Source organism: Poecilia formosa, unplaced genomic scaffold (assembly GCF_000485575.1).
Source record: "Poecilia formosa unplaced genomic scaffold, Poecilia_formosa-5.1.2 Scaffold756, whole genome shotgun sequence".
NCBI lineage: Eukaryota > Metazoa > Chordata > Actinopteri > Cyprinodontiformes > Poeciliidae > Poecilia > Poecilia formosa.
In genome coordinates, this window is record NW_006800695.1 from 52,238 (window position 1) to 64,571 (window position 12,334).

The following is a 12,334-nucleotide window of genomic DNA, read 5'->3' on the forward strand; positions in this document are numbered from 1 at the left end:
GTTTAGCAAAAACTCTGCTGGTTTTTATTCAGTCCATAGTTGGGTTCTGGTCTCCAGTCCCTTTGAGGTCTCCTGCTCTGTTGGGCTCTTCAATGAAGAACCAAAAGAGACCAGAATGCGTCTGGAAAATCCTTCATCATTAGAAGATGGTACATGGTTTTACCGTCAAGTTTCTTTTATTAATCTTTTATGAGAAATAAGTTTCTTAGAACAATATTTGCTCCTTATTTAGAGACAAAAATGCCCTGCACTGGATGGGTGGCCTTTGGGATACCTCTGGCAGTTGTATCAGTTGCATTTGGAGTCCTGTGCTTCCTGTATTTCAGGAAGAAAGGTAAATGTTTGGTCTAAGTCAGAGAGCATGATATTTGACATTTAAATCATACAGAGATTTTGATCAGTTCTAATTTCATACCTTTTTTTTATTTCAGCTAACAAGTCCAAATCTGGAGACGACACAACTGGTGGTAAATAAAACACAACAGACCCAAAATGTCATTGTTTTTCTATTAAAGGAGCAATCATGTAATTTTGTTTTGTAGTATAACAAAATTTACATTTGTTACAAAAATGTATGATTTAATACCGAGCAACAATCTCATGGCACAAGTGTTAAAACTGAAGATGTTTAAATAAGACGGTAAGGACATGTTAAATCCTTTGCAAAAGTATTTTCATCCATCTTTCACATGTTAATCACATCAGATCTTCACTGTTTTCTGAAGGGAATGTACATGACAAACAAGGCAAACAAGCACACCATTGGAAAGTGAACTAAAAATGATAACATGGTTTCTAAATATCTTTTAAATAAATATTGGAACAGATCAATAAGATTAGAAGAGATTTATCTGTATTGAGTGCTGGTTACTCTGCTATTCCTAAATAAAAACTATTGCAACTTAAAAGTCATCCAATTAGAACATAAATGCATTGAAGGTTTGAAAATATTTTGAAATAATATTGTAGATATAGTCCACAGCCTTTTCATCGTACTGTTCAGACTTAGCTGCCATAAATGTGGTTTAAATGTGACCTTCCATGATTTCATTTAAGATTTTGAGACAAAACCAGTTTACAGCAGTAAGTCTGCTTTGGTACGGGGACTAAAGTAATTTTCCATAATGTAATGAGGAAACTGGTAATTCAATAATCAAATTAATTTAACTTTCTAAGAAAAAGTAAACAAATAAATAGGAAAATTTTCTTTTACAACATTAAATCCAAATCGTCCATCTAGATATCAAAATATGAACCTCTTCATCCATCAGACCATCCTAGAAATCTCTGTGTAACATCTTAACAAAAAACAGTTACGACAGTAAGTCATGCAGGATTTACAATTCCTAAAGTTTATACTTTTATCTTTCAGGGGCTGAACTAATGAGCATTCCTAAAGGTAAGAAAGAAGACATAATTCATTCATACTTCTTTCTCTGTGTGAGTCAGTTTAATTAATTTCAGCTCAACAGAATTTATTTATATAGTGCCAATTCACAGCACGTCATCTCAAGGCACATTTAAGGACGTTCAAGTTATTTTGATTTGCACTAAATGACTGAAGGCTTGAAATGAACACATTAAAAACATGAACTTATTACACATATTTACGGTGTTGGGTTCAGATTTTCAGTCCTACAACAATCTCACCTCCAAACTATAAATGTCTCTGTAAAATGTAATGGTTTTAAAGCTCTGTTGACATTCGTGACATAAATGAATAAAAATGCATTTTTTTGCATTTTCCCCTTAGAGAATGAACCACTTCTGCCTACAGGTAGGACCCAGTATTTTAAGCTGCCTGTGTTTATAGAGTCAAATCAAAACCTTTATAATGCAAAATCAAATTTCTAAGATGTTTTTTCTTCTTGCTTTTCTGTCCAGAGTCAGCAGCTCCATTGGAACCCTGGGAGTCTAATGGATATTATGGTAATTTTACATTTATTTAATATTATTATTTAGCATTTTTCTTTGTGATTGTATTGATTATAATCTAATTTTCCATTTTTAACAGAGAATATTCAACTGGTGGACACAGGAAATAAGCTAATACAAATCAATGGTTCTATCCTGAGAGAAGATATTCGTGAGCATCCAGATGGAGACAGAGTCACTTGTCTCACTGCAGTCAGAGGATCACCTGGTTTCTCTTCTGGACGACACTACTGGGAGGTTTGCTTACAAATTGCAGAANTCAGGTGTTTAGAGTTACTTTGTTGATTCAGATGATTATTTTTATTGCTCGTTCAGAGAACCTTTTCATAATATTCTAATTTTTTGAGACAGGGATTTTGGGTTCACAAGAGCTGTTTGCCAAAATCATCAAAATTAAAACAATAAAAGACCTGAAATATTTCAGTTGGTGTGCAATGAATCTAAAATATATGACAATTTAATTTTTATCATAACATTATGGAAAATAATGAACTTTATCACAATATTCTAATTTTATGACCAGCACCTGTACTCGTTAACCTGATCTTCTGTGTTTCAAGTCATTTTCTAAGCTCATATTAGCTGAGTTTAATACCTGCTGTAAAACTGACTGATCTATTTTTCTTTTGCCAAGAGGTACTAATACAATCTTTTATAGGAATTATTATAAATATTTTTATTATTATTTTTGTTATGTTGTTTTGAAGCTTTCTAAAATGTACATTCTTTGGAATAGCTCTCAAAGGGAAGTTTTGGAAGCTAATTTGACTTTAACATTTGTTTTATAGGTCAGTATATGATGTTTATATGATGCTTAATGGATATATATATTTCAGGGGCAACGTAGAAGCTAATCTAGTAGATTTTATTACTGCATTAGAGCTTTTTAGGCCCTCAAAGCAGTGGGAGAACATGCATAAACTTTAATAGCTGAAACATTTTAGCCACAAGAATGGGAAAGCATGAATTATTTATTATATGGCTCCTCGGTAACATGAAGAGCTTCTTTGAGTCTCAATTGCAAACATTTACAGCCCATGGTACATCACAAAATAGTGGCACTTCAACAAGGTATTTTTTACAGCTTGTTGAAAAATTGACTTTTTATAGTCAATCAAACTTGCATGAAACTTTTGAAAACTGTTAATTACCTTTAATTAGCATAAAATACATTTAAAAATATGGGTGAGGATTTGGATTTTGTGTCTTTTCAGTTAACAAGCTAACATTGTGCAAGCTTTTGGTACATCTCTGTACTCAGATTGTGCTGATTGATAATTTTAGATAATGGATTCAAATTTGAAGGAACAACAGAAGATAAAGACATGTGCACTCAATGTTCCTTCACTTTTTTACCACCGCTTGTTGTAAATGTTTTGTATTTCTAACTGAAGATTTCAGAACATTGTATGAGAAGACTTTTTTTTTTTTTTTACCAGGCTCCGTTTTATTTTATAAAGAAAACTATAATGCGTCTGTGTGTCATCTTGTTTGAGGTAAAAATAAGTCTGTTCAAAGCTTACTGTATGCAGCCCCTTTGTGATGCACATTTAAAAAAACCTATCATGTAGAAGCTTAATGTTGCTTTTTTATGTGTTGTGTATCATGTCTATGTGGACCATGAATATGTTGAATAAAGTAACCCATATACTTTAAATGCAGTTTTTTAAACAAGGTCTTAGAGTTTAGTTGGAGAACAAACAGGATCATGAGGACCAAGGAACAGCAGACAGATCACCGTCAGTAATTTCAGCTCCTGACAGGCAAAGATTTTAGAATGTCAACATTGAGCATATTTACAACAAGCAGGATATTTTTAATGAATGTATAAGTATGAAGGAAAGCAGAATAATAAATGCTGCTCTTAAATGAAAAATGTTTTGGTTTTGTTTAAGCCTGTAAATGAACTTCAAATATGTAGTTGTAGTTGCCCAAATATGTCTACAAAGAATCTTTGTAGGAGAACATTGCCCTCTGTTGACTGGAGCACATTTTGCAATACAGTTGACATTTGTAGTCGAGTTCTACATCTTTACGAGTCCCCATTATATGAAAATTAATAATTAAATATTTATCACAAAAAGAAAATAAATGTTGTATGAGAATGACTATTTCTTTATTGTAAAAATGCTTTTTGACAACAAAAATTATATTCTTGGAAAACCTTTTTTTTCTTGTGAAATGGTGACACATTGTAAGGAAGATCTTCATGCACGTTAAGAATGGGATCCCGGCATATGTAACCTGGTTTTATTTCTCTTTTGTTATAATTACACAAAATGTCTTTTTTTTTTTTNTTTGTCCATGTGGAGCCTCACACACAGACCTCAGCTGAAGTTCATGTACATTTCCTTCAAACTCTTAACAGGCTGTGATCATTTTTGTTGCTTCTGGAGGTATTTTCCCTTCCACTCAACTTTTCGTAAATTTGCTCTCTGAGAACAGTCAGCTTCTTCAGGATTGTGCCTTGGTAGCTTGCTCCCCCTTGTGGAGGGTTTAGGTAGTGTCTGTTGGACATCTGTATTCTTCCCTGATTGTCCTTGCAACAGAAACATGTTCCTAATAGAAATTGTGTCATTGGTGCCCTGTATTATTCTTTTTGACAGAGGTATTCGTTAGATGTCATTGCTTATGAAAATTAACAGAAATAATTGCTTTAGTTGATTCTTTTTGAAATAAATTACTAAACTAGACTAATTTGTTGATATTGATTTATTTTTATGCAGCTGCTGACTAAGGAATAAAATCTTGAAACTCAACATATTTGAGTTTTTGTTTTTGTTGTTTTTTGTTTTAAATAATATTTATTTTGTTTCTTGAGAAGCATTTGTCTGTAAAACTGAGTTCCTGTGGGAAGTTGTAATGAAGGCCATGAGCACACGTATAAGTTGAGCATATTCACAAACAAGCAGGATATTTTTAATAAGTGTAGAAGTATGAAGGAAAGCAGAACAATACATACTGCTCTTACATTAAAAATGTTTTGGCCTTAAGCCTGTAAATTAACTCCAAATATGTAGTTGAAGAATCTTTGTAGAGGAACGTTGCCCTCTGTTGACTGGAGCAGATTTTGCAACAGAGTTGACATTTGTAGTTGAGTTCTGCATCCCCTTTATGTGAAAATAAATAAAGTGTTTATCACAAAAACAAAGGAAATGTCATGATGACTATTTCTTTATTGTTTAATTCTTAAATGCTTCTTGGAAAACCATTATTTCCATGTGAAATGTTGCCATGTTTGTAAAAGATCTACATGCATGTTAAGAATGCGATGCCATTTGACAGCATTGTGTGACCAAGTTGGTCACCAGCAGGAGGTTCCAGGTTGTTTTGGTTGCCTCTGACACAATAACAAGGCTTTGGTTTGTTAAATGTACATTTTTAAATTGAGAATATGTCACTTTTCTTCATATTTATATTGTTCACTCCAATAAACAAGACTGGATGAAAGTCTTTAAAACACCCTAATCCCTAAAGGCCCTTGAAACCAATGCTTGGTTACAAGAGACTCTCCAGGACAAAAAGGTACTTCAATGGTTTTACAGCACTATTTTTGTTTCTTCATGTGATTTTAATTTGGAGTAAAGCTGCTCTTGTCTGAGTACAGTTTCTGACTACCAGCCTGTAGTAACTTCACTAATGAAGGAGAAACATATTTTAACTAAAAATACATCAAACACAGACATTCACCTGCTGTTTATAATAAAATCACACTTCTGGTTTACATATGAGCTTCCTTTTGTGTTTTTTTGTTGTTGTTTATTTGTGACTCAATTAACTGATGATAGTTTGCTTACATTTTTAAACCTTGCTTACTTTTTTAAAGTAAGCAAGGTTATCATTCCATTAAATGATAACCTTTAACAGAAAGTTATCATTTGTAACCTTCCTTTAAATAAGCTATTGAAAAAGTAAAGAAGCTGGAAGCTCCAAGCACCATTTCCTTTAAGGCACNGGGGGCGTTTGGTCGAAGGTAAACTTTGCACCTTAAATGCACAACAATACTAGTTTAGACTTTGAGCAACTTGGTAAAACTGTATTGTGTAACATTAAATCATACTTGGCTGCAACAGTATCGATGGCAGCTCTCCTTTTATTCAGTGTTAACTTTTGGGGCACCTCCGCTCCTGCTACTGGTAGCTTCACCGCATCAGTTCAGCCTTTCACCGGCTGATGACGTTGCTATGATTCACTTTGTCTGGTATTTTTGTACATATGTTTTGGCAGTTCTGTGATCATGTCAAAGCAGCAACTTATGTTGTGTGTGCATTGAACAACAAGTCTGTGGATATTCTGGTGATCACTGATCACTTCACAAAGTTAGTACATGCTTTCCCTTGTCAGGATCAAACTGCTAAAAGAGTTGCAAAGAAGTTATGTGATGGGTTTTTCTGTGTATATGGCCTTCCTCAGCGCACTCCCTTGGATCAGGGCACACATTTTGAGAGTGAGCTGCTGGCTGAGCTTTTGGAACTGAGTGGTGTCAGTAAATCACACACCTCACCCTACCACCCAATGGGTAACGGGACTGCAGAGAGGTTCAATCGCACCCTGGGCAACATGTTGAGATCTCTTCCTCCACATTCGAAGCACAAATGGCCTCAGATGATCCAGTCTCTGACTTTCGTTTACAACTGCACATTTCATGAGACCATTGGGTTTGTTTGGGAGGATTCCCAGGCTGCCTGTTGACCTTGTTTTTCGAAATGTTCTTCATGATGATGCCATTTGTGACTACCACTCTTACGTCAAATCGTTGGTTGAAGATCTGCGTTCTGCCATGCTAATGGCTGAGAAGAGCACCAGTGCAGAGCAGAAACACCAATGTGGCCAGTACAACAAGAGAGCCAAGGGTCACCCTCTGTCAGTTGGAGATCAGGTCCTGGTGGCAAACAAGGGAGCCAGAGGAAAGCGGAAGCTTTCTGATAAATGGGAGCCTGTGATGTACACAGTGGTTGCATCCAAACCGGCTCTCCACATTTATCGTTTTAGAGACTGTCATGGCAATGACAGTCTCTAAAAATCTCCTTCGTGATGTAAACTTTTTACCTGTGGGAATGACCTTGGATGGCAATCTGAACCGCCACGCTGACAGTGTGGTTAGAGTTCCCTCGGTTTCTGATCTACATAGAACAGAATATTTTAGTGAGGCTTCTAGTGCTGTTCCTGTGGAGCCTTCCCTACCTGACTCCCTGTCCTGCAGTGATGGGGAGGACCGTACTGCTTCATGGGTTCAGGATGTGTCCTCAGCTCCATCAGTTGTAAATAGTGACCTGCCTCATGACTCTGAGAACTCCTCTGTGGAAACTGGAGTGCTGGCGACTGCTGGTTCCTTACCTCATCTTCCTGATGATGCTGGTTCCGTTCATCCTCCAGACAGTGTGGGAGGGGATGTTGTTCGCTGCCTAACTTCACACTTTGGGAGGGTTATCAAACCAGTTTGTTGCTTGATAGAGTCCATGGCTGTCATCGAGGCGCTTTATGACAAGGATAATGTTCAGCCTGTTATTGATGTGTGAGTTTCCNAATGTGGACCGGTACTGGGTTGATTCGACGTCATCAAATATGTGAAATGTCCTGAGGACATTCAGTTTTTGTTATTACTTAGAAACTGTGGAGTACTCATTGCTTTTACAAATTTAGAGCACACTTAGAAAGTTCAGAGAATACATATTTACACTTATCTAGCATCCCAGAAGTCCAGAGGATACTTACTTACACTTATTTAACATCTTTATATTTTAATGCCGTTGGCATGTAGCCTGATGTAAAAACATTTTGCTAGGCAATATGAATGAGTGTGAAGTTTTAATTGTTATCAAACCTTATTAAGCACGCCATTTTGAATAAAAAAACAACAACTTAGAAATATATAGGGCCAACCACAAGAATAAACTCATTTAAAGTTAAGATTCAGTTTCACACAAATACAAAGATGCTAGCATATGAATCAACGTGCAACATATGTAATGAAGTTAAATACTTGGGAAATTTCATAAAAGTTGTGAGTTCTGTATGATGTATGCGCAAGCTAATATGCTGATGAGAAAATCTGGTATGCGTTCGTCCTCTGCAAAGATAGCTCTTCTTAAAAACTTTTGTACTCCACTGTACACTGCCCATCTGTAGGCAGTGCTGCTTCTTTTCAATACAAAATAAGCAGCATGCAGAAGTTATATGAGGCATTCATAGTATGAGGCTAATACTTAAGGTGGAGTATATTAACTATGTTTGTAAAAACTTATGTACAAATTAATGTGTATAATATCTGTGTCAAGCAATTATATAATGAATGAATGAATGAGTACAGTCAGATTTACCTCAAGGTCGAGGAATGACTGGCATCATTTATTTGTGACTCAGTTGACAATATTATGTGCTGTGTTTATTTTATTTTTAGTTTTTAGTTTTATTGTTTGTCTTTTTACTGCAGACTTTTTATGTATCTGGACTCTGGATAAATGATATGGCAATGATGATGATGATGATGATGATGATGATGATGATGATGATGATGATGATGATGATGATGAATGTTTGGCTGTTGAACTGGACCTTTCAAAGTCACCATAAAACCAATTTTCAACGAGCAGCTCCACAAATATTTTTAATAAACATTATATTACAAAGAGAAATACAAACATACCTTTATCTTGGCTTTTTCCCCTCTTCTAACGCTTTCTTTTTTTTCTTCCCCTGAAGAATAAGTCCATTTTTGCTACATTGTTTTGCTAACTGATCTTCCACGGTGCTTTGGAGGTTCTGACGTCGCTCTGCACGTTAAACTGCAGCTAATATTACCAATGAAGTGTTACCTAAAGACGCCACTAGGGGGACCTAAGAGAAATTTATTTTTTCTTCTTACCCATATGAAGAATTATTTCAACCTTCATCCATGAAATAACAAATAGTCAATAAATAAATGAATCACAACTTTATAATAAAGTGGTGTGTTTTTATTAACATAATAACATAAAAATAATTACTATAAAACGCATGGTCTTTTGGAACCAGCAGTATAGAAAAATGCAGCTCAAACAGCAAATAAATCAGTTCCCAACCACATTGTAAATATTACTGGTTTGCAAAGCAAATTTTATATGGGTTTTATGTTTACCAAGCGTTGAGGTACAACTATCATTATTTATTGTTTGGGAAAATTATTAAATATAAAACATTTGGTCTACTGAAAAGCTTCAAACTTGAAATCAATGGAATATTTTACTTTGAAACACTTAACATACTTAATCTAATACCAGAACAAAATGAAAAGATGACTCAAATTATGATTTTCTTTTCTTTTCAGTTTCAGAGACTTTCACAGTTTCAGTAAAGTCTCCTGTCTCAGTCCAGCGAGGCCATACAGCCATCTTACCCTGCTGGCTCACCTTCTCTGAGAGTGCAGAAGATATGGAGGTACTCTGGTATCAAGGGAGTGATCAATTTGGTACTCCAGTCCTGCTTTATAAGGCAAGAACTTTAGACTATTCATCCCAGAAAGCTTCATACGCTGGACGAGCCTCATTTGGCTTGAAGGAAGAAACATCAGGTGGATTAAAGGCAGGTGATGTCAGCCTGAAACTGGAAAACGTCACAATTGAAGATGCAGGAAAATATATATGCGTTGTCAGCAGCTTTGATGATTCTGACAGTGCATCTATTAGTCTGACTGTGACAGGTGAGAACCATGAAACAGAACGAGAACAAAACCAAACAGAATGATGTCCACATCAAATGATCTTCTTCTTCTTCTTCTTCCAGAAACTGGACACCAACCTCTCCTGTCAGCAGTGATGAGAGACGATAACAAAGTTAATCTGAGCTGCCAATCTGACGGCTGGCATCCAAAACCTGAGCTGAGCTGGTCAGACAGCAAAACAGCTCTCATTCCTGGTAATGTGATGTTTAGCAAAAACTCTGCTGGTTTTTATTCAGTCCATAGTTGGGTTCTGGTCTCCAGTCCCTCTGAGGTCTCCTGCTCTGTTGGGCTCTTCAATGAAGAACCAAAGGAGACCAGAATGCGTCTGAAAAATTCATTAGAAGAAGGTTTGTGGTTTCACCCTCAAGTTTCTTTTATTAGTCTTTTATGAGAAATATGTTTATTAGAACAATATTTGCTTTTTATTCAGAGTCAGGATCGTCCTCAGCTGGATGGGTGGCCTTTGGGATACTTCTGGCAGTTGTATTAGTTGCTTTCGGAGCCTTGTACTTCCTGTACTTCAGGAAGAAAGGTAAATGTTTGATCCAAATCAGAGAGGATGCATAATTAAAATTTAAAGAATGCTGACATAGTAATGACTATTAATTTCAAACCTTATACTATATATGTTTTTATTTCAGCTAACAAGTCCAAATCAGGAAATGACACAACTGATGGTAAAGAAATCATGCAGACACAAAACATCATTGGTTTTCCATTAAAGGGACAATCACGTAGTTTTATTTGTTGTTTTCAGATTTAAGTACAAATGTAACAAAATGTACATGTTAAAACTGAGCAAAAACCTCATGGGATTATCACAACTGTTACATTTCTAAGGATGTTTAAATAAGACAGTAAGGACGTGTCAAATCCCTTGTAAAAGTGTTTTCACCCGTTGTAGTGACTTGTTGTTAATCAAGGAAACAAAACGAACCCAAGAATCTGGGGCTCTGCTGACTGACAGGTGTTGATTCATTGGATCTTCTGGATCCAATGAATCAACACCTGTGGTTCTATGATTGTAGAGCATTTATTGATCTGGCGCTTTCCAACAAAATGCGACTTTTCAGCGTTGCACACTTCCAATGTTAACGTAGTACAGCCAAATGATTCACAAAATTGTCGCAAAGCAACGATCAACATCAGACAACAGTGAAAATGACGATGACGGTTAAAAACTGTTTCCGCTGCAAACATCACACCTGCAGAGAGTTTACCTGTCAGGCCATTTAAACATATAATGCCACCCACTGTCATTTTCAGGTATTACACCAAACAAACAAATAAACATAAACCCTAAAATTATGGCTTTAATACAAAACTTTCACAATTAATCACATCACAGAATCAAACTTCATTGTGTTTTCTGAGAGAATTTACATGACAGAATAAGGCATCAAGCAAATCATTGGAATGTGAACTAAAAATGACATGGTTTCAAAATATCTTTGAAAAAATAAATATTTGAAAATATTGATAAGATTTGAAGAGATTTATCTGTACCGACTCCCCTTTACGCTGCTGTTCCTAAATAAAAACTGTTACAACTACATTTAGAAGTCATCCAATTAGAACATAGATAAAAACAATGAAGGTTTGAAAATATTATGAAAGAATATTGTAGATATAATCCATAAACCTTGTCATCATATTGTACAGAAAAATTAGCCACAAATGTGGTCTAAGTGGTTTCATTTAGGATTTTGAGACAAAAGCAGTTTACAGCAATAAGTCTGTTTTGATTTAAAATTTAATCTCTGGACCAAGTAAGAATTGAATTAACAAAAATAATTCAGACTTGTTTTATAAGTCACTGTGTAACATCCCCAAACAAAAACCAGTTATGACAATAAATCATACTAGATTTATAATGGATGTATTAGTTGGAATTATTTACTAAAGTTTTACTTTTATCTTTCAGGGGCCAATCTCACAAACATTCCTGAAGGTAAAACAGAAGATATAATACATTTGTACTACTTTTTCTATTTCAGTCAATTCAGCATTTAAGGATGCTTAGTGTTGTAGATTTGCTCTAGATGTTTGAAGACATGAGAGGAGTTCAATAGAAACATAAAGTTATTACATATCTTTACAGTGATGTGTTCAGATTTCCAGTAAAATAATATCACAGCTTGTTGATGAACCTCAATCTGGTAGAGATAATTTTAAAGCTCTTGTTGTGTTCACTGCATAAAACAACTAAAATATCATTTATTTCTGTGTCTTCCTTCAGAAAATGAACCACTTCTGTCAAAAAGTAGAACACAGTATTGGAAGCTGATCGTGTTAATATAATCAAAACCTTTATCATACAAAATCACATTTCTAAGATATTTTCTTTTCTCACTTTTCTGTCCAGCAACACGGCACTCAGCAGCTCTATTGGAAGCATCCAAGCATCATGGTAATTTTACATTTATTTAATATTATTCTTATTTAGCATTTTACTTCATTATTATATTGATTAAAATATAATTTTCAATATTTAACAGTGAATGTTCAACTGGTGGACACAGGCAATCCACTAATAAAAATGAAGGATTCTATACTGAGAGAAAATGCTGATGCAGAGTTTCCAGATGGAGACAGAGTCACTTGTCTCACTGCAGTCAGAGGATCACCTGGTTTCTCTTCTGGACGACACTACTGGGAGGTTTGCTTAGCAAATGCAAAGTTTGACCTCCTTAAGAAGTC

The 12,334-nt window shown here is 35.2% G+C and overlaps 2 protein-coding genes across 2 annotated transcripts in view; both read left to right on the top strand.

Moving 5' to 3' along the window:
* LOC103131410 (butyrophilin subfamily 2 member A2-like) overlaps positions 1-7,454 on the top strand; it is a 26,378-nt gene extending 18,924 nt beyond the window's left edge. Inside the window, exons 11-13 of the mRNA XM_016666626.1 lie at positions 6,349-6,454; positions 6,702-6,879; positions 7,139-7,454. Of these exons, the coding sequence (XP_016522112.1) occupies positions 6,349-6,454; positions 6,702-6,879; positions 7,139-7,454 (600 nt within the window). The remainder of the gene's footprint in view (positions 1-6,348; positions 6,455-6,701; positions 6,880-7,138) is intronic.
* Positions 7,455-9,234: 1,780 nt separating this feature from the next.
* The window catches only part of LOC103131416 (butyrophilin subfamily 2 member A2-like), a gene marked incomplete at its 5' end in the record, with an annotated part of 4,947 nt that continues 1,847 nt past the window's right edge, over positions 9,235-12,334 (top strand). The window contains 8 exons of the mRNA XM_016666627.1: positions 9,235-9,613; positions 9,697-9,981; positions 10,065-10,166; positions 10,276-10,311; positions 11,559-11,585; positions 11,874-11,897; positions 12,000-12,044; positions 12,133-12,331. Coding sequence (XP_016522113.1) covers positions 9,235-9,613; positions 9,697-9,981; positions 10,065-10,166; positions 10,276-10,311; positions 11,559-11,585; positions 11,874-11,897; positions 12,000-12,044; positions 12,133-12,331 — 1,097 coding nt within the window. The remainder of the gene's footprint in view (positions 9,614-9,696; positions 9,982-10,064; positions 10,167-10,275; positions 10,312-11,558; positions 11,586-11,873; positions 11,898-11,999; positions 12,045-12,132; positions 12,332-12,334) is intronic.